Source organism: Crinia signifera, chromosome 4, assembly GCF_055691185.1.
Source record: "Crinia signifera chromosome 4, ASM5569118v1, whole genome shotgun sequence".
Lineage (NCBI taxonomy): Eukaryota > Metazoa > Chordata > Amphibia > Anura > Myobatrachidae > Crinia > Crinia signifera.
This window is the reverse complement of record NC_139220.1, coordinates 72249269-72271968: the sequence shown is the minus strand read 5'-3', so window position 1 is coordinate 72271968 and position 22700 is coordinate 72249269. Positions and strand designations below refer to the sequence as shown.

At 45.0% G+C, this 22700-nt stretch overlaps 1 protein-coding gene across 6 annotated transcripts in view; it reads right to left on the bottom strand.

Moving 5' to 3' along the window:
* Positions 1-22700, bottom strand: part of ACSL6 (acyl-CoA synthetase long chain family member 6) — a 226455-nt gene that overhangs the window by 128051 nt on the left and 75704 nt on the right. For all 6 annotated transcript variants that reach the window (XM_083181844.1, XM_083181845.1, XM_083181843.1 and 3 more), the window contains one exon: positions 6085-6305. In XM_083181844.1, coding sequence (XP_083037970.1) covers positions 6085-6279 — 195 coding nt within the window. In that variant the 5' untranslated portion in view covers positions 6280-6305. The remainder of the gene's footprint in view (positions 1-6084; positions 6306-22700) is intronic.

Genomic DNA, 22700 nt, shown 5'->3' with positions numbered 1-22700 from the left:
GTGCACCCCAGTGTCCGGGTCGACGAAGTTGTATTTGTGGTTCACCTTTCCGTGAACATAACCGGCCTGCTGGAGTTGCTGGGTATTGTACGCCCTCCAGCAGTCTGTGAAGACAGTAGTGCCCGGTTCAACATGGGCCTCAATGGCAGCCATCAGGGTGGCCGTATCCCGCCGCTCCACCGCAGTAATAAAGCACTGGCCGGACTCCCTAGGTATTCCCCCGAATACCCACTGCTGGGGCAGGAGCCGTCCGACGTTGCTCTTCCTCTACGTAGAGGCTTTCGTCGACCTCGACGATCTGCCCCGGGCCTCCGATTCGCCGCTGAGGCTGTGCCAGCAGGTCCAGCGTACAGGCCTCCCTCATTAGATTGCTGTATAGGACAGCAGTTTTTTGGCAGATGTTGAGCTGCTTGTCGCAAAATTTCATGCTGGTCAGCTCTTCTGCCCAGCAATACACAAATCTGATCAGGGTCACGAAGGTGAGGTGAGATCCCCTGAACCATTGAGCTGACCTGACGCTGACTTTTTTTCTGCAGCTCCTAATGTGGCAGCGCCACATGCGCTCCTTTATGCTGAGCTTCATGGGGTGTCCATTGGGGCAGGTCATGGTCTGTGGCAGGAACTGGCGGGCCTGCAAGAAAGCCACAGCCTCCTCCTCTGTCTGTGGCAGGTTAAATAATGTCAGACGTTCCATTGCCATACAGAGACTTGCCACTGCCATTATTGACCTCAGCGTCTCGTACAGGGCTACAGCTGACTGACTGACTGACTGACTACGTAAACAGCGTAGCGCGCGCCTAAGCCTGAAGTGGCGGGAGTGAGAATTGACACGCTAAAAGCCCAAAATAAGTTAGCGTCTACATTGGGGACACCCCCTGTGGTAGCGGTGTGCCGGGGTGAGCGATTTATAAGCCCCATTTATCCCATTTTGTCTCCTTTTTACACTTCATTAATCTACGTTACACTATAACACTGTAGCTAGAGCGGCACGCGAGCCTCTGGCAGGCTGCCAAGTTTCTGTTAATAACACTGTAGCTAGAGCGGCACGCGAGCCTCTGGCAGGCTGCCAAGTTACTGAGCCGGCGGCGCCGTGAAACTACAGAAGTACCACGTTTTTTTGCACAGAAAGAACTAACCCTAAGAAAAGATGACTCAATTCCAATTATCCTTGACCAGACAGATACCACAACCTTATTACAACTAGAGGAACTATGGGAATCTAATAATACAGAACCCACTGAAATAAAAATCTATAATTTTCAGAAACCAAATATCACTCATTTTCGTAACAAGTCTGAATTTTTTCCCATCAGTGCTAAAAGCTCTAGTATTGAATCATTTTACAAAATAACCCTGGAAGACTTCAAAGAACTTTGTCTTAAAGAAAACACAAAACAATACAGAACCTCAAATCTAAATCAAAAAGAGAAAAATGCCCTAAAAAACTTACAACAAGACAAACAAATAATTATAAAAGAAGCCGATAAGGGGGGGGGGGGGGTTGTCATTATGAGTAGACAATATTATCTTGAAGAGTCCTATAGACAATTATATGACACCAAATTTTATTCTCTCTTGACAAAGGATCCGACAGTTGTTTTTTTGAATGAACTTAAAACAATGTTAGATAAAGCAGTTGTATCGGGAGTCACGTCCAAGGAGGAATACAAATTTCTCCTACCCACACATCCTATCACGCCCACTTTTTATTTTTTACCTAAAATTCACAAATCCCTCACCACACCTCCTGGGCGCCCTATAGTTTCTGGTATTAGTTCTGTCACAGCCAACCTTTCCCATTATGTTGATTTTTACCTACAACCCTATGTTCCGACTCTCAGATCTTATATCAAAGACACTCGAGATTTACTCAATAAAATTCAAAACATCGAATGGAAAGACAGTTATGCCTTTCTAACACTGGATGTCAGTGCTCTGTACACCCACATCCCACATGGATTGGGATGTGAGGTGGTACAGAGAAGATTAGAAATGGATGTTGATCTGGAGTCGGAACATAGGGACTTTATTATTAATAGTATTTCTTTTATCCTTTCACACAATTATTTTACGTTCCATGGTGAATATTTTTTACAGGTGATGGGGACGGCCATGGGGACCAGATTTGCGCCCAGCTATGCAAACCTATACATGGGGGAGGTGGAGGAGACCCATGTGTGGGGGAGCAGCTGGGCGCGGAGTCTGGTCTACTATGGCCGTTATATTGATGATCTTATTATAATTTGGGATGGGGATTCCACATCTGCCACTAATTTTGTTAATTCTCTTAATCTTAATGATTATAATTTGTCCTTCACACACACCTTCAGTGAGTCATTTGTTAACTTCTTGGACGTGACTCTCGAGATTAAAAACAACAAAATTATCTCTTCTAATTATATCAAACCAGTCAATACCAACTCTTATGTTCATTTTAAGAGTGGTCATTACATGCCATGGAAGACCAGTATTCCAAAGGGCCAGTTCATGCGCCTTCGGCGCAACTGCACAGAAACTGACCAATTTTTGAAACAAGCGAATGCTCTGTCTGAATCCTTTCGAGAGAGGGAATATCCAGAATATCTACTAGAGGAAGGCATACAAAAAACACTTTTACTTAACAGAGAAGATTTACTCAAACAAAATAATACTCAAAAACTCACCAAAGAAAAAAGAATCTCAGATAAAACCCCCTTAGAAACAACGGAGAGAGACATAGCCTTTATCAGTAAATTTAATAATTGTGCAGGAGAGATTAAAAACATAATTATGAGAAACTATAGAGTACTACATCAAGATAAAATACTAACCAAAATCATTCCCCAAAAACCAAAAATGATATATAAAAAGAACAGAACTTTGAAAACGATCTTAGCACCTAGCCATCTACAAAAAGAGACTACTCTAGGACTTCCAAAAAAGACATGTGACCATCTAACATGGCTCCCAGAAAAACCAAAGGGTTTTTTTAAATGTGGGAAGAACAAATGCACGATGTGCAAACACATTAAAAAATCCTCTATTACAACAACCCCCTCCGATTATTTGTCTCATATACCCAGATCTTTTATGAACTGTGACTCCACATATATGATATATCTTCTAAAATGCGGATGCAATCTCCCCTATATTGGAAGAACTACAAGATGCTTACGCACAAGATTTATGGAGCACAGACGCAATATTTTGAAGGGCTTTTTACAACATAGTGTATCTAGACACTACAAAAATCACCATAATGCTGACCCAACCTGCTTATCTATCACAGGCTTAGAACATATCGTTCACACTCCGAGAGGTGGTGATCGATTTAATCTATTGTGTAAAAGAGAGATCTTTTGGACACTGAAATTTAATTCATTACATCCAGATGGATTAAATGAAACTATCGAATTGAACACTATATTGTGATATTATGCATTATCAGCCTCCTTTCTTTCCTCTCTTTTTTATATTTTTATATTATATTTTTCATATATTTTTTCATATTTATTTATTTATCTTTATATTATTGATTATATTTTTTATTTATTATTCATTCATTTTTCATTATTGCATTATCGTTATTATTATGGATATTAATTATCTATTATGAATTATTGTTTATATATATCAAAAAGTTTCTTCACTCTTGATTGTTTTACATGACCCCCCCTTTTTTCATTGATCATTTATTGATTACATTTCATGATTCTTCTGTATATTCTATATATTATATATTAGTGTTTTTATAATAACTCCATATTCTTATGTACTTCATTCTTTGCTATTTGCCTGTCTCATTTGAAATGACCATCACAAGTGAAAGATGTTTTATAATAATATCATTATTTGGTATACTGCCTGTGTTTAAACTCATACGTGGATTTGCATAATAGGATCCATATTTAAGTATAATATGCTCCCTGGTCAGATCTCTCGAGATCGGACACTTGGGCGTTGCTATGACAACGCGATACTGTGTCCGGACCCCGCCTCCCTGCCGTGGAGCATCACACGTGTGTGATGTAATGACGTTGTCTTCCCCGGCAGACGAGTGCGGCTAAGGATACATATCCTGTTGCCGAGCGCGACGCGAATCACGTTATGCATCACGTGACCGCGTCTGTTGCTCGGCAACGCATCTGTTGTGCCCGGAACCCCGTGTGTGGGTCGCCGCCAACATTGCTGATACCGGCAATCGGCTCGTGACGGCGATACGCCGCGGAGACCACTGCGGCACAACCAGGGAAGCATCTCCCAAAATATGTAAGTAAATACTTTGACCTATTCCTCTATCCGAAAACGGAACAAATTACTGCGGGTCACATGACCCAACAAAGGGACCTCCCTGATTTCTTTTTCTTTTTCTTAATATAAAAAACCTTTTCTGATATACAAAATGGTTTTATGATTATATGACTGCCTCCATTATAAATATGACTGTTATGTCTAATATTGAAAGACACGGTTCTCAAAATAGAAATGTTTTTAGTATGTAATTATGTACGCAGGTGAATCTCATAGTTGATTAGCTATCAGGTATAAAACCATGTCCTGAACCCATCACAAACATACTTGCTCCTGATGAAGCCGGTGATACCCGGGGAAACGCGTTGAGCACCTGTGAATACCGCTGTTTCTTTGCCATCATCCTCTCTGCCAAGTGACCCGTCCATCTCTCCCCAAAGACCCTCGTTTTTCCTGGACTGCCTTACTTGTGGGAAAACTGCATGATCCCTAAAATGATCCAGATGTATACAAGAGGACACTAGTGGGAACCTTGAGTCCTTGAAATTATAGGACACCTTATTTGGACATCGTGTCACAACATCAGGCCATTCAAATCGGGCCAAATGGGATGGTAATATACAGCTTAATTCTTTTATTCACAAATTGAACTCTAAGCTAATCCAGCTCAAATATTTGATTATCCCCGTGATAACTAGCTTCAATTTTTCACCAAGTGATTCACCTTTTTATACTTTTTATATTGTTACAATATTGTTATTAATAAATTGTTATATTTCTCTGAGAACCGTGCATTATATTATTCTTAAAACAGCCAGCGCCGGCACAACATCCTTTCTTTTCCTTTGCATAACTATTTGGGTCTGACAACCCAAGTGCCGGCAGCTGTTGATAGCGCACCACACACTGTCCAATTTATTAGCTCTTTTGACTTCCAATACAATCTCTATGCCGATGATACTCAAATCTACCTTCCTATCCTAACTGCTCTCCTGCTCTCTACACTCGTGTCTCCAACTGTCTCTCCGACATCTCTTTTGAATGTCCCAGCGCTCTCTTAAACTTAACATGTCTAAGATGGACCTGATCAACTTCCCACCCTTCAGGACAATCTCATTATCTATTGTTGGCACTACTGTTTCCTCTAGCCCCCAGGTGTGCAGTCTTGGAGTTATCCTGGACTCCTCCCTCTCCGTCATACCACACATTCAGCAAAAACCTGCTGTTTTCATCTAAAAAATATTTGTAGGATCAGACCCTTTCTCATCCAGCATTCTACCAAGACCCGTATCCACTCTATGGTCATCTTCAGAATGGACTACTGTAATCTCCTGAAAAATGTCTCTCTTCATTCCAATTTATCCTCAATGCTTCAGCCCGACTCATCTTCCTCACGAAATTCACTATATCCACATTCCCTGTTGTACAAGCACTTCACTGGCTTCTGTTCGACACTGACACCACAGAAATGTGAAAAACTAATTTCAACCTTTTCACGTGTTGACCTTTTCCATTTCAACCTTTTTCCAATGTCGACGCTATGCATGTCAAACTTTTGGGGAAGAACTAGGCAGTCTAGTCTGTGAGCCTTACAACACCCCTTAATCACATTCAATGTCGTACTATGACAGGGATTCTGCACCAAGCATGGTGATTTCAATGATGGTTGCCATTGAAACTTAACAAAATGGTAATTCCAGCCTTCTGCATTCAACACAGGGGTTGATACTACCATAGGATAAAGTTGCAGACATGACTACAGCAAAAGGCCCTAATGGAGTTGTAGTAGTGCCCATAGTAAGGTCAGAACTGAGTAAACTATAGAAGCCTTTATATAGAACTTTCATTGTTTACCTCAACTTCTTCTGACTGCATTAGGAGGTTGCATGGTGGTTTGACGGCTTTGGGTCGACTGGCGAACCAGTACGCGATGACTGCAGCGAAGGCACCTAATCCCACAAATGTGGCCGCTGGTACACCGTGGAAGAATCTGCTAAAATCATCAAACTCCAGTAGCCTCAAGCTCCTCAAGATTTCTTGTGCCTGCATCTTCTCAAGTATGGATATGGCAAACTCTGTGGAATTGATGAAAACAGTAACATTTTTAATGACAGACAAGCTCAGATCAGTCTCACCATAAACACAATGAAAGGAGAACTGTATTAATATATAGGTAACTCAATTTCAAATTCCAATGCCTTTAAAATGTTACATTGTTTCACTTAACATGTCCATAAGGATGGTGCTGATGCAGAGTAGATTTGTTCTTGGTTTGTGTGCATTGGACTAGTGTCTATTCGCTACTGTATATGTATCTCTGCGGCTGGAGTGCCCATATCCTTATGAATGGCATCAAACCCCTCACCATCATCTGTGTTCCTGCACCAGCCTTGGTCCCTGGTGACAAAGATACATCTAAGAGCCAGGTATAATAACTAAGTACAACTCTGCATAGCCTGCAATATGTCATCATGACATCTTAGTACCTAACCAACATGGGTCCGCTCCTTCACCAGCAGTTGTGAATAGATTCCTGCGGTATACAGTAGCTCTGCATAGTCCATACTTGGTTCTGGCACATATGCTGAAGGAAAACACAAAAGATTTACTCTGCAGGTGGACTTATGGACAAGCCTGCATCAGTCCAATTAGGTTAGCAAAGCCTTAAATGCTCTTCCAGGGAATGAGTACCATAGAAATACAAATACAGAGGATAAAACGGCAAGTTATCATTTTGTTCTTATCTCTACATTACTTTGTCCAAAATTTTGCAATGTATTGCAGTTATGAAACCCCCCCTTTTATATTCGGGAAGCGGTCATCTATTAGAATGAACTTAGGTCTACAGTCATTAGGTCGACCCAACTAGATCGACTGGCAGGAAGGTCGACCTGACTTAAGGTCGACATGGGCCAAGGTCGACATGACTTAAGGTCGAATTTGCATAAAGGTCGACATGAGGAAGGTCGACTGGTCATAAGGTCGACATGGGGTTTTTCACTGTTTTTTGAGCCGACATGTGCCGACAGGCGGTATTTCATGCCCTACCATCCACTAGGGCGTGGAGGAGGTTATTAAAGCTGTGGCGAGCGAAGCGAGCCACCGTGCCCGATGCATCGCGAGCGAAGCGAGGGTCCGATTCTCATTGCCAACTGTGTCCATGTCGACTTTCGGATAAAAAACAGTGAAAAACCCATGTCGACCTTATGACCAGTCGACCTTTCTCATGTCGGCCTTTATGCAAATTCGACCTTAAGTCATGTCGACCTTGGCCCATGTCGACCTTAAATCAGGTCGACCTTCCAGCCAGTCGACCTAATGGGGTCGACCTAATGACTGTAGACCTAAGTTCATTCTGACAGATGTACCGATTCCTTATATTCCCACTGCAAACTGCAGAAAATATGTAGAAATTTGGTGGTTTGTAAAAAATAAATAAACCCCCCCCCCCCCTTAAACTCCACAATTCTGTAACTATTAATGTGCCCAGGATAAACTATAAATGCCGATTATGCAAGGCTGAATTAAGGGCCTAATCGGCATTGAGCTGAAAATGTTCCAGAGCCTATTATGAGAAATAGAGGAGGTGAGGCCAATGCTATGTAGGCATTCAGATAGAGCCGCATTCATTTAGCTGACGTGCCACAGCTTTCCGACTTGGTGCGCCGTTCGCTGAGAATGTGATGAGCGTGTAGGGACAGAAAGCTGTGGTGCGCCGGCCGAATGAATGAGCGTGGCTCCATCTCTACACTATAGATGTCTTAATAAATATATAAAAATTACATCAATGTGTAAAATAGAACTGCAATTGTAATACTTATAAGTTATGACCAACCATGTGGTCAGCTGGTGTCTGTCTGGTGATTATCATGCTGTCATGAAAATGGGCTGCAGCTCTATCTGCCCCATTGTTAATCTGCCCCTAAGATTATCGGCACCAATATGGTTACAGCCCCATAATATGTGTATACCAGTGGTCGTATACCCGTCGCTTGAGAGCTACTGGTAGCTCATTGTAGCGAACCGGGTGGCTCGACCACTCTGCAGCCGACCGCCCCTCCATTGCCCACCACCGCCATCCCCTGAGACAGAAGCTAGAGGTCATGTTTCACCTCTAGGGTCTGACAGGGAGCACAGCGATAAGTGCTTCCGGCACTTCCGGGTAACACTGCAGCACTGTTCTCCCTGTCAGATGCTAGAGGTGAAATATCACCTCTAGCATCTGTCTCCTCAGAGTGCAGCGCTGCAATGCCAGGCAGCATGGGCTGTGACTGCCATGATTGGGAAACTGAGCTCTGCTGTCGTCCACCACACCGCGCAGCCTCCTGCAAGGTTTGTGAGGGGGATGAAGAAGTACAGGGAGAAAGGGAATGGAGAGCTGCAGGGGGGACGGAGAAGTGCAAGGGTGATAGGGGACAGAAAGGTGCAGGGGTGATGGGATTAAGAGGTACAGGGGGACAGAGAGGTGCATGTTCAAGGGGGACAGAGAGGTGCAAGGGGAACAAAAAGGTGCAGTAGGTACAGATAGGTGAAGGAGTAAAGGGGGGACAGAGACATGCAAGGGTGACTGGGGGAACAGAGAGGTGATGGAGGGGTGCAAAGGGTATGAAGACAGTGAGACAACATGCATACAGCATCTATTCAGAGCGCCTGGGGGCATGGCCAGCAGTTCTCAGAGCGCTGGCCATGCTCCCACAGCGAAAAAATGGGGGATGTGGCTCGCAGGAGTACCACGATAGTAGGTCATTCCCCCTAATTTCGGGCGTGTGCCTTCGGCATCCGCAGATGTACCTTCTACTCTTCCTCCAGTGTAGGGAGGTATGTACAGATGGGGCAGGCCTCTTCCTTGCTGGCGAATCGCCAGAACGTCAGCGCTGGTGATCCGCCAGCGGCCTGCCTAACCATCTGACTGAGACGAGCGTGCGTCTCACGCCCACGCGCGTCTCAATCTCCGTCGGTGGGGCGACGGGAACCCTGTCCGTCTCAGCCTCAGGGAGATGGACAGGGTTAGGGGGGGGGGGTGCGGGCAGGCGGCGGGGACCCCGGGTTACCGTCGACAAGCCGGCGGTGACCCGGGGGAGCGGCTGGAAGCGCACGCCTCTAGTGCGTGCGCGTCCCCTTCTCGCTATGCAGATTGCGCTGGCGGGGGATGGCGGCTGGTGTCGCCATCGCCATCCCCTGCCAAGATGGGACCTGCCCCATCTGTATGTGGCATATTGGACATTGCAGTGTATGGCATATTGCGTCTGGGGCATTGTGGTATGTGGTATAATGTGTCAGGGGCATTACAGTGTGTAGCATAATGTGTAAAGAGCATTTTTCGATTATTATGAAGATTTCTTTTTTCTTTCAATCTGAGTCGCTCTTCAGCAGAGCCGGCCCTAGCCTAAATGACACCCTAGGCAAGATTTTGGCTGGTGCCCCCTAGCACCGCCACTAGTTCCACCTCTGACCCTGCTCCCCTTTCCTAGCACCATCAACCCTCATCAGAGCAGTCATCATTTTAATGCTCCTACCCACAATATTTTAAATAGAAACAGCGCACACATTCGGTGCATGGCCCAAACAGGGGTGTGTTCTTGCTGGTAAGGGGCATGGCCACACAATAGTACCCCCAATTCAAATTATGCCACACAGTAGTGCAACTTTATTCACATTATATCATGCGATGGTGTCCCTTATTCACATTACATCACACAGTAGTACCACTTTACCTTATGTACATTACTCCTCACATTATACCCTTAGAAAAAAATCCTGAGAAAATATTGTATTTTAAGCACCTCCATGGCCACACTGCAACCCAGCACAAAGCAGTGTGTGCTGGGCAGAGGAGAAAAGCTGCAGCTGCTCCTGTCACTTAAGGAGAGGGGGCCCGGGCCCCCACTGGGCCCTTCCATCAGACTTTGGCCTGGGTAATTTGTACCCCCTACCCCTTTCTCTAGGCACCCCTGATAATACCACACAGTAATGCCCCTTACATATGACACACATTATTAATGTCCTTATAACTATAATGCCCCTTACACATTATGCCAACCTTTATTAATGCCCTTCATACACATCATGACACACATAATGCCCCTTACACATATGTTGCACATTATTAATGCCCTTATACACATGACACACATAATGCCCATTACACATATGTTGCACATTATTAATGCCCTTATACACATGACACACATAATGCCTGTTACACATATGTCACAAATTATTAATGCATTTATGCATGACACACATAATGCCCCTTACACATATGCCGAACACTATTGCACAACCAACCCACCCGCAGACAGCACTCGCACAGCCGCTAACACTGTGACCTCTGCCTCTGCTTGGACACAGATGTTTCCTCATACATACCTCAATAGGCCATGCAGCTCCTGGCCAGTTCTGCTAACGTTGGGTGCCATTTTTTCTGAAAATTCGTCTTATTTGCATTGTTATGACCAGCACACACAAGGAGCTTCCAATGATTAAAATGATATGCGGCATGCCTATATTCTGTGTGTGACTGTGGCTGTACCTGCATACAGAATGCTGTTACAGTGATTTCCATAAATACACTATTTCATATGCAGATACAGCCTCGCTCACACACAGAATATAGGCATGCTGCATATGATTTTAATCAGCAGAAGCTGCTGATGCCCCTAGGCATTCCAAATGCCCTAGGCCAGGGGTGGCCAACCGGTCAGAGGCAAAGAGCCGAAAAATATCGTTGGTCAAGCCAAAGAGCCAACATCATGCGCGCCGAAGGCGCGCGTGCCAAAAAGGGGTGTGATCGGGGGAGTGGCCAGAAACGTGGTCATATGACACAAGGGGAGTGGCCACATGACAAAACTTTATGCCCCTAGTGCCAGATATGCCCCCCACAGTGCCAAACATCATATGCCACCCACAGTGCCAAACATCATATGCCCCCCACAGTGCCAAACATCATATGCCCCCCACAATGCCAAACATCATATTCCCCCCAGTGCCAATCATATGCCCCCCAGAATGCCAAACATCATATGCCCCCCACAGTGCCAGTCATATGCCCCCCACAGTGCCAAACATCATATGCCCCCACAATGACAAACATCATATGCCCCCCACAATGCCAAACATCATATGCCCCCCACAGTGCCAAACATCATATGCCCCCCACAGTGCCAAACATCATATGCCCCCCACAGTGCCAAACATCATATGCCCCCCACAGTGCCAAACATCATATGCCCCCCACAGTGCCAAACATCATATGCCCCCCACAGTGCCAAACATCATATGCCCCCCACAGTGCCAAACATCATATGCCCCCCACAGTGCCAAACATTATATGCCCCCACAGTGCCAAACATTATATGCCCCCCACAGTGCCAAACATCATATGCCCCCCACAGTGCCAAACATTATATGCTCCCCACAGTGCCAAACATTATATGCCCCCCACAGTGCCAAACATTATATGCCCCCACAGTGCCAAACATCATATGCCCCCCACAGTGCCAAACATTATATGCCCCCCACAGTGCCAAACATCATATGCCCCCACAGTTAGGAAGCTGGGCCCTCCAGCACAGGTGTTGCCCACAGTGCAACACCTATGCTGGAGGGCCCAGCTTCCTAACTAAAAGCCCCACCTAGAGGGCCAGGAGGGCCCAACAAACAAATGAGCCACGGGCCAAGAAGGCCCGACTAATGCGCCCACAGGCCGGAAGGGCCTGAATGTGCCCACGGGCCTAGTGCCTGACACCCGGTGGTCTAGGGTGGATGGGGGGTAGGAGACCAAAGGCCCCTACCTGGTGTTGGGAGAGGCCGCTGGGGGGAGCTTCGTTAGCTCTTTTGCTTCCCACCCCCGCTGGCCTCTCCGGGAGCCATCTTCTTTGTTCTTCCAGAAGGCGCCGGAGATCTTCTGTCTTGATCCCGGCGTCTTCTGGCCTCTTCAGCGGCGCCGGAACTGTTCTCCCCGCCGCCGTCTTCTGCGCCGTCCTCCGGCGGCTTCTCGCCTCTTCAGGAGCGCTCCTGCGCTCCGCCGGCATGGAGACATCTCGCCCTCCCGCTGGCGTCTGATGTCAGACGCCGGGGGCGGGGTGGAAACGGCGCGGCGAGCGCTGATTGCCTCGTCGCGGCCGTTTCCTATTGGCTGCCGATGCGGCGTTTTGAATTGGCAGCCGAATTGGCGCCAAATTCAAAACCCCGATGGGAGCCACAAATTTCAGCGTGGCGAGCCGCATGCGGCTCGCGAGCCGCGGGTTGGCCACCGCTGCCCTAGGCAATTGCCTAGTTTGCCTATGCCTAAGGCCGGCTCTGCTCTTCAGGTGGTTTATTTGGTCTCGAGTAACTCACACCCCAAAAAGTTTGGAGAACACTGGTTTATACAGTATAAATGAAAAGTGCAAAAGTCCCTGGATGAGGCATCGAGCGTGGTGCCGCTCTGATCTATGATAGGTACATGGTTATTATTTTGCTCTTTTTTCTACTTTCTAGAATTTAGTAGAACTAATGTAGCTCATCAACATAATAAATTGAGGGGAAGATTTATTAAGCATGGTGAAATGATTTAAAGTGTCTGTTTTTTATCACAGGCCAATCAGCTCCTGACTGTGAAGTTACAGGTTTGGTTTGAAAAATGACAGGTAAGAGCTGATTGGCCGGTGATAAAAACCAGACACTGTCACAGCCTGGACTTTCTGTGTTCCCGGCACTGACCTGGGTGAGCCAGTGGAGGGCGCAGGGAATCGGAAGCTGGGAGGCTTGAGATATCTGGAGCTCATGCACGGAGGGATGGAGAATGATGACCTGCCGGGGACACAGAGGATTGGCTGAACCTAAAGCAGAGGCACAGGGTCTAAGCCGACAGTGGTGTTCACCAGTGACCCCCCGCAAGGGGATATGGACTTAGCTGCAACTGCCGACCAGGTCGCGGCCCTCTAACCAGGTTCCTCTGTGAGTTTGGTAGGGTTTGATACTCTGGAGACTGGTAGAGCAAAGATGTTATGGGGTACTTAAACCATCGATGGTTATCGATGGCACTGAATACTTGGTAGCAAGGTGTACACAGAGAGCACAGAGGAATGTAGGTAGCAAGGTGTACACAGTATCCCTATACTGAGTACCGTGGGATGTGGCCTGGGAGCCGGTCGATGGTATGGCCTGGGAGCCGGAGGAGAGTACTTGTGTTGCGGCCTGGGAGCTGGAGGAGAGTACTTGTGATGCGGAGGGGACTCGATGGGAATTGATGATAATCGATGGTGATCACTGGGGCGGCCTGGAAGCCGGGAGGTGACGGGCATGGGAACCCACTGGTATCCGGACGCTGAGCAGGTAACCTGGGCTGCACTCAGAGAGCTGGATCACAGGGCAGATGGAACTCGTGGAAGCTTCTGGCAGGAGTGGAATAACCAGGAACGCTGAGGATGGAAGCAGGTAACAGCGGACTCAGGTAACCAGACCTCTGGAGCAAGTGGGGAGTCTTGAAAGGAGCTTGACGCTGGAGAACTAGCAGGGGAACTGACAAGTTGTTCAAGACGCGGAGGAGACTGTGAAGCAGGCTTTTATCCCTCCAGGTGATTAGGGAATCAGCCGCAGGCCTGTGGAATTAGCCACAGCAGCAGCACACAGACCAGGAAGTAAGCTGGAGTTTACCTGGATCATGTGACCCGCAATCAGGACAGGGAATACACCTGGAGTCCTAGGTGACACAGGGAATGACTTGTGAGCTGGAGACATCGCGCCAGGGGTTGCAGACTGTACCAGCAGCTGATCTGCGGAGTACATTACACCAGCGTGCCAGTAAGGGCATGAGAACTGGGGTTCCTGACAGACACTTTATCACTTCACCGAGCTTAATAAATCTACCCCTCACTGTCATATGTAGCACAAATTACTGGCATACTGTACACATGCATCACGCCTACAATTACAGGTCTACTTACTATTACATTACAAACATAACCCCTATCATTTATAGTTATATGTGATGCAGTCTCTTCTCTTTCCACATAATCCTGGTACCAAGCATTGAACTAATGGATAAATTACAATATAGTCTTTGTCTCAGGACGCCAATGCCAACAAAAACCTCTTTGTGTAAATAACATACTGCATTAGATGGCTGTTACCAAAACAACGAAAATGATGTACAAAATACATCATCCCCGATTTGCACATTATTAACCATTTACACTGCACCATGTTGCAGTATTATCCATAAAAGCAAGATTTTGGGTATGACCATTGCACAATGTCTACAACTGACTAGCAATCAGCTCAACAGCTATAGTTGACTCAATGACCCTTCTTTCCAGCCATTCAGAACTCAAAGGGCCATGTCATCTTTCATTTTCTGATAGTCAGTTACAGGGGGACCCCATACATATTGGAGCCCCTAGGCAGCTGCCAAATTGTAGAGCTGGCCTTGCTCCTAGCAGTGCAATGAACAATATTTTATTTTATGGTAATGGTCAAAATGAGCTAAAGTTCTGGAGGGTCTGTATTTACTGTATGAAATGACAATCTACAGCCATTAGAGCTTTGTAATAGTTCAGCCGCATTCAAGTGTTTTCATGGCAACAACCATTAGAGGGCACCCAACAGCTATTCAAATGTTGCTCTGTTCAGATGCATCTGGCTGCGGGTGACTGCATTTCAGTTAGTATACCCCCAGATGTGGCAAGCTGAAATGTTTGAGAGCTCAAATTGGACTTTTCGCTGTGCGCCCATTAGTTTGGTCGGGTTTAGCTGATCCCGTGAGTGCAAAAAAAATATCAATTGAATAACTCCAAGCAAACTCCCGTCACTTTAGATGGGAGATCAAGCGCTATATATTAATTGAAAATGACCCATTTTTTTCCTTCCAGTAGCACTTCAGCAGAGAAACATGATTATAGGTGGACTTTTTGCCCAGTGTCATAAAAAACAATATGCCATTGTTTTTAGGTTTGTTCTAACAGTGCTACTAATCGCATATGTACTGTACTAAAAATATAACACAACCGACAGCTCTAATGAGTTGCTTTTTTGCAAATTGTCCAGCACCTGGACTTCCAGGTCTGTGACCAGGTAGTCGCCCTTCACATGTGCAAAGTGATGATTGTGGCCTTGAGGCATGCTGGGAAGGATGCGTGCTCGATTTCTCACACAGCACTGCTCCACCTACATCTGCAGTGCACATGGTTTTGTCCATTTGAGAAGGAATTTGCCTTTGCGAGTGAACCAGAATAAGGGCCTATGTGTGTGAACCCTTCCAGTCCGTCCCCACCCCATGCTGGGGCTTGTAGTTCTCCAGTAAAAAGGAATGTGTTTTTTTTCTCATTTTTACACACACAGCACCCCGGCAACACCGCCCTGAGACACCAGGGACAATCCCGGGCTTCAGCCCTGAATGAGTGAAGCCTGAGAGGGTCCCCTTTATTGGGGGAGTCCCCACTCCCCCATGTATCCTGTCCAGGGCTGACCAGCCATGGTGCACATGTGACGGCCTGGGGACCTTATGTAAAATGTGTCCCCCAGCTGTGGCATGAAACCGCTGGCTGGTTCCAAAATACGGGGCCCCACAGTTTTTCGTCCCCTCTATTTTTAGAACCAGGACCAGTCCAAGAGTCTGGTGCTGGTTTCTTGAATACAGGGGACTTGTACACATTTTGTCCCCTGTACTTCTAAAACCAGGACCAGTTCAATGAGCCTGGGGCTGGTTATGCTTAGGAGGGGGGCCCCACACTGATTGTCTTTTAAACTTTCCCTTTAACACATTTTTTGGACAGAACCTTGCACAGATCTCACTGATCTATGCATGGTTCTGTGAAATTCGCCAGCCTAAAATTGGTCAGGGACCCCTACGGTTTTTGTGCCCCGTATTTATGGAACCAGGTCTATCTCAATGAGCCCTGGGCTGGTTATGCTCATGGGTGGTTAACCCACACTGTTTTGTTTTTTTTTAATTCGGCACACTTCCATGTCTAAAAATGTGCACATAATCATTACTAAAACCGCACGTCTAATCTAAAATCACACTTTTTCCTTACTATAAATCGCACTAAATTGCATGCGAATTCCGACTTGGTCTAAAAATTCGCACCTTGTGACATTTGCGATATTCGGACGAAAATCACAAATGTGACCTGTGCAATTTGGTGCGATTTTTTAAGATTTTACATCTCGCCCAATATTCTTTTTAATAATTTTTTGGTATTGTTTGGCAAAATAGAATGTATTTATCACATTACTTATTAAACAGCAAGAAACCCTCCCTACACCAAAACAGCTGTGTTCACCGGAGATCAGCTTCATAAATAGGCCGCTTAGTCAGGATGATAATGTTTTAGTGCTGCACTTGATAAATCATTTCTGAAGACGGAATGCTAAATGCTGAGTAAAGCTGTTTGTTCCTTTCAGATAGTCAGCAGTCCAGCGCACAGCCTTGTCTGGTTTCCAGTAAAAAACTGACTCACTGCTTATGTAAAATTGATGGAAATAGATCGATAAGGCGGCTGAAGTGAGGATGTAATTACTAAAATGCAAAATGTGGTCAGCATAACATTGAGGAATTGGGTACACAGTACACTTTCCACAGCATGACCCCTAGTGATGACCACGGAAAATATATACCGTATTCTGTATTTGACACAACATTTATTTTATATTGTTTAACATTTTATGTATTACAAACATACATCGGTAAAATAAATATACAAATATGGAAATTGAACTATGCCTATATTTATCATTAACTGACCTGACACATATAGTCAATGTACATCTGAGTGCCAAACATGACCTTCATAAAAACATACTGTACATGTGCATAAACCACCTATATCCGTTTATTGGTGAATGCTAGCTTGAAAACAGTTTAATTACCTGGTTTAAATTAACTATCACCCAAATGACCTCAATCAACAGAATAAACCACCGAACAGCTGGTGACTGCTGACAGAGACTCCAGCACAATATCTTATGGTGGTCAGAAAGGAGCTTCAGCATATATTGATTGTAATAATATTGATGTTACAAGGTTACATAGTAAGATACATAGTTAGTGAGGTCATAGGTGCCGATTCTGTGGGTGCTTGAGGGCCCGAGCACCCACGAAAATTGATGAGCACCCTCCCGCTCAGCAGCGGCCTACTCGCCCGTGTCCCACTGCACTCCGCCTCAATCGACACTGGCACAGGTACTGTGTGGGCATTTATGTACCTGCACTGTGGGGGCATTTATGTATCTGGCACTGTGGGGGCATTTATGTATCTGGCACTGTGGGGGCATTATGTATCTGGCACTGTGGGGGCATTATGTATTTGGCACTGTGGGGGCATTTATGTATTTGGCACTGTGGGGGGGGGGGATTTTTGTACCTGCACTGTGTGGGCATTTATGTATTTGGCACTGTTACCATAATTTGAATATTGGAGACAACTGTGCTGCGTCATATAAATCAGTATTATTTTGTGGCCATGCCCCTTTCCCATGAAGCCACTCCCCTATATTTTGGGCTTGAGCAGCCACCAGCATAAATCGGCACCTATGAGTAAGGTTGAGAAACCTATTAGTCCATCAAGTTCAACCAATATTGGATCTCCTGCATTGCTCAACCTATATTGGTGTTTGACCCAGATCAAGTACTACCAATTTGTTTCTAACCAAAATCCCTGATGACCCAAAATGGCAGTCCTATTCCTCTCTGGGTCCGCTACTATAAGTAATAATTGTTATATCCCTGTATACTTTTTCTGCTAGTCTAACCCTTTCTTAAACATATATACAACTCCAAAGGTTGACAGTGCACAAGGTCGACATTGGCAAAAGGTTAACATAAGCAAACAGTCGACATGAAAAGATCAACATGTTATTTTTTTTTGTTTGTTTCACATTCTCTCACCTTGCCAAAGTTGTGCCCTATTCCCAATACACTGTAATCCCTGAATGAGCAGGGCCCTTCCTACCCTTTTTCCAGGTGTGCATTTATTTAATCTATCTTGCAAATCCATTTTATACATGCCTGCTTTCTCCATTATTTGGCACTGTGGAGCATTTAATGACAACGATAATGATAATAATAATAATTCTAAACCAAATCACATATTAACTTCATCGCCTTCTGTAAAATACAATGAAAATGAAATGAAACACTAATGGCCCATACACACTGGGTGATTTTGAGCTGAAAGCCGATCAAAACCGCCAGTTTGAGCGACTTTAAGCTCAAAGCCGCCCAGTGTGTACGGCCCGACGATGAGCGGTGATGAGTGCTCTCGCATCAATGCTGGGAAAGCCGCTCATCTGCTTGTATTACCAGCTTCCCCTCCAGCGATGACATCAGCCATCGCTGTCCATACACACTGGGCATAATCCCTCAGTGCGTATGGACAGGAAGACAGAGAATAAATGAAAATCTAATCTTCAATTAACATGTTAAAGCAGTGGTTCCCAAACTGTGTGCCGTGGCTCTCTGGGGTGCCTTGGGAAACATGCAGGGGTGCCCTGGGTTGGTGGTCCAGGACCAACTCAAATTATTAATGGTTCATTATTTATGAGCAAAACCAGTGCTGGTGGCTGCCAATCATAAAATGTGTACAAACAGAAGCAAATCCTGTCCTTTACCACATAACTGACCTTAAGAATTGCATATAAACCCAGTCTAATTATTTTATTTTTGGCTTAGGGGTGCCGTAAAAAAATTCTGATACTCTAGGGTGCCGTGATTCAAAAAAGATTGGGAACCCCTGTGTTAAAGGAAAAATGGAACATTTACCATCACCTTACGTGCTATAACACAGCACACTATTTATTTAGAACATTTCTTATATTGGCTGTATACAATATATTTTTATGATATAATAAACAATATCTTCTTACTGTATAGCTCCAATGAGAGCTCATTATTACCTGAGCTTGTTTCAATCATTGACCTTTATAACCCAAAGTCCCCTACTAAGCTATTGGGTATGTTAGAAACCTGTCAGAGTTATACAGAGGGCTCAGTGCACAGTGTTATAATGTACGTATTATACAAATGACATATTACTGCTAAGGAACAGCCCACATCTGTGTCTGCTCTGTGCTGGGCTTAACAATACATGTGCCTCTGTTCACTCTACCAGAATTATAACTGTGTGCACAGTAGGTGGGTTTCTAAGCAATAGTGTAGTTTTAAACACAGCATGAAGGATTTACTTCTTGTTTCTAGGTAAATATAACAGATATACGGCTAGATGCACTAAGCTTCAAAAGTGATAAAATGGAGAGTGATAAACAGCCAGCCAATCAGCTCCTACCTGCCATGTCACAGGCTGGGTTTGAATCTGGACCATAGGGGCTTCTTTATCATTGGGAGCAAAGAGTATCATCCCAAACTGAAACCGTGGTACTTGTTTCCTAGCATGGAATACATGTAAAGTAATCCGTGTCCCCTCACGGGGCACGCGGCGCTCGCCGCGCTTCGGGCTTGGTGGCTCGCTGCGCTCACCACACTATCTAAAATCAACTCCACGCCGACGTGGATAGTGGGGGTATGAAAAGGTCGGAGGATGCGTACTGCCACCGCTCGGGTTGGCGTTGTGGGGGTGGCATTGCCAATGGGGGTGCATTTAACATTGAAAGCACCCATCAGGGTGCTTGTACAATTAAAAATTGCATCGCATAGCATGCCGCTATATTGCATGCGATGCGATTGTATAAGATGTACTACGATCAAAATCAGGGGCGCCGTGCTAGGAAACAAGTACCGAAGCCATGAAAAATTAGTTTTCAGTCTACTTGCTGGGACAATACCTATAATCCACATATGCATAGTATACTTTTGGAATAACCAGGAAAGAGCATGGAGCTTGCAGAGGAGGGATCTCTTGATCCCTCTCTGGCAATATCCCCACCACAAGGTAACATTAGCTACCACCTCATCAATATAACCAAGGTCTGATAAGAAAGATTTTATATTGGGCCAATTCTGGGACATTTTTCCAATTCCAGGATTAAAAAACTGTCAATCCCGGGATTGGCCATCTGACACCGCGAACTGCTCAGAAGCAGTACTTTGGCAGAGGCAGCGAAGCAAGCAGGTGAGTAGAGGCAAAAGGCAGGGTGGGCAGACATGTGTGTGGGAGACATGTGGCAGAGAGAGGGCAGGAGGACACTATGGTTGGGGCAGCTGGTGAGTGTCTACGCAGCGTGACCCCTGCCAGGCTGCTCATGTTGAGAGCTGCCTGGCAGAAAGGGATGAAATCCTGGGAGAGGCTCCAATCCTGGGATTGAAATCTCAGGCAGAAATACCAGGATCATCCTGGGATTGGCATCCCTAGAGCAGTGTGTGGTCCTCATTGAAAATAATGTAGACTGTGGGCCTGCAGCTTTACCTAGTTTTGTGCAGCTATCACTCTGATATCTCATGTTCAGGCTTGGTTTAAATATAACTAACAATCCGCTCAACTACAGGCTCCTGTTTCAGGTAGTTACCCTTAGCATTTGTCTTTTCAATCATTGAGTAATAACATACAGTGAAATATATGGAGAAATGTCTGTTGCTTTCTTGATGATTTTCCTTACAAACGTAAATGAACAAAAACATTGGCAAATACTCAGTATGCAGTGATCAGAATAGAATCTTGGGCTGTCTGCAGTCTGGAACACAGCAGGGGATTGAGTCCTACTGCATAGCATGAGAAGAGCAAATAGACCGGCAGCTGTACAAGCCATCGCTATACTTCACGCATCTTCCACGCTGGCCAGCACAGAATGATATAAGTCTTTTCCACTAGATTTTATTACATACTAAAGACAAATTATTGAAAGGTCGCAATTTTATTAAAATAATATATATATAATTTTAAGCAGGATACCAATAAACAATAGGGCACATCATAGGTAACTATGAGCAACTATGATCCGTATTCCAAATCTTTACTTTCCGCTGAAACGGTGACAACCTGGAAATCGCAAATATGTTCTGATGTAGATTTGCCACCTTGGTTCTGGCAAATAAAGGATGGGGGACAAGCTGCTCCTAACAAAAAAAAATAACATATGCGTTATACCACACACTTTAAAGCAAGGGTGGGGAACCTCAGGCCGCAGCCAGTCTGAGTGGTAATTCTTGTGAGATTTCTCTTAATCAACAGCAGCCAGGGACTGTCTGTCCTATTCAGCTGCAGCCGCCGGCGCGTGGGACAGCTGCCGCAGGACAATTTGTAAAGTTTTACATATGGCCCCCGAAGGATTTTTTCCCCATACAAACAGCCCTTGGCACAAAAAAGGTTCCCCACCTCTGCTTTAGAGGGTGGTATCCGGATGAGAGTCACACAGGTCCAAATGCACTAAGTTTCAAAAGTGATAAAATGGAGAGTGATAAACAGTCAGCCAATAAGCTCCTACCTGCCATGTCACAGACTGTGTTTGAAAAATGTCAGGCATGAGCTGATTGGCTGGTTGTTGATTACAGCAAGCCACCCCACATGCATGCAATTTTGACTATATAGTAAAGATCTGTACTATATAGTCACTGCTGCCCTGTCTATCTGGGTTTCGATTTGTGCCGGGAGCACGCATCGGGATCACAAGGTAAAAAACCTGTGCGATCTGTGATGCAATTTTGACTATATAGTAAAAAATGTATGCTGGATTGTACCGTGTGTACACACCATAAGTATATTTTGGTTTAGAATGGAGTTGTACGCCTTCAAAAAAATAAGAGTGCAGTTCTTTCATACTGAGCAATGTCTTGCTTTTAGTAATGACTTTTGATTATGGTCACCAATTTACTGAAAATGTTTTCTAGGGTGCGGTATAGTAAGATTTTGAGTAACATTTGATTTCAGTTCAGTCTGTAATGGTATAATCTCACTCATGTAGATACATTTTGAAACTGCACCTCAGGTAACTGCTGAGAGGATGGCTGGTGCAAGGCATCTTGACCCTCTAGGCAAAACGTCTGTCAACCACCATCATACATACTGTACAGTATATACATACTGTACATCCCAGGGGCAATCGCAGGATTTTCAAGGGGGGATTCCAGATATATAAGTGTGTATATATATATATATATATATATATAAATATATATATATATATATATAGGTTTCTTATATAGCGCAGCATATTCCTTTGCGCTTTACAAAAGGAGACAGTGATACAACAAACAGGATATTTACGGACAGTCAAAAGGTAGGAGGGTCCTGCTCGCAAGCTTAAAATCTATAGGGAAATAGGCATTGATACATAAGGATAGATACTGTATTCTTTATTGCATCAATTCCACCAGAATTCAAGATTCCCTGACTGAATTTGATAAAGCTTGCCTGAAGAGATGAGTTTTCAGGGAACGCTTATAGGTTTGGAGACTGGGGGAGAGTCTTACTGTGCTTGGGAGGGCATTCCACAGAGTGGGTGCAGCCCGAAGAAAGTCCTGCAATCTGGAATGGGAGCGTGGATGAGTGTGGATGAGAGACGCAGATCTTGGAAGGAGCGTAGAGGTCGGGTTGGAA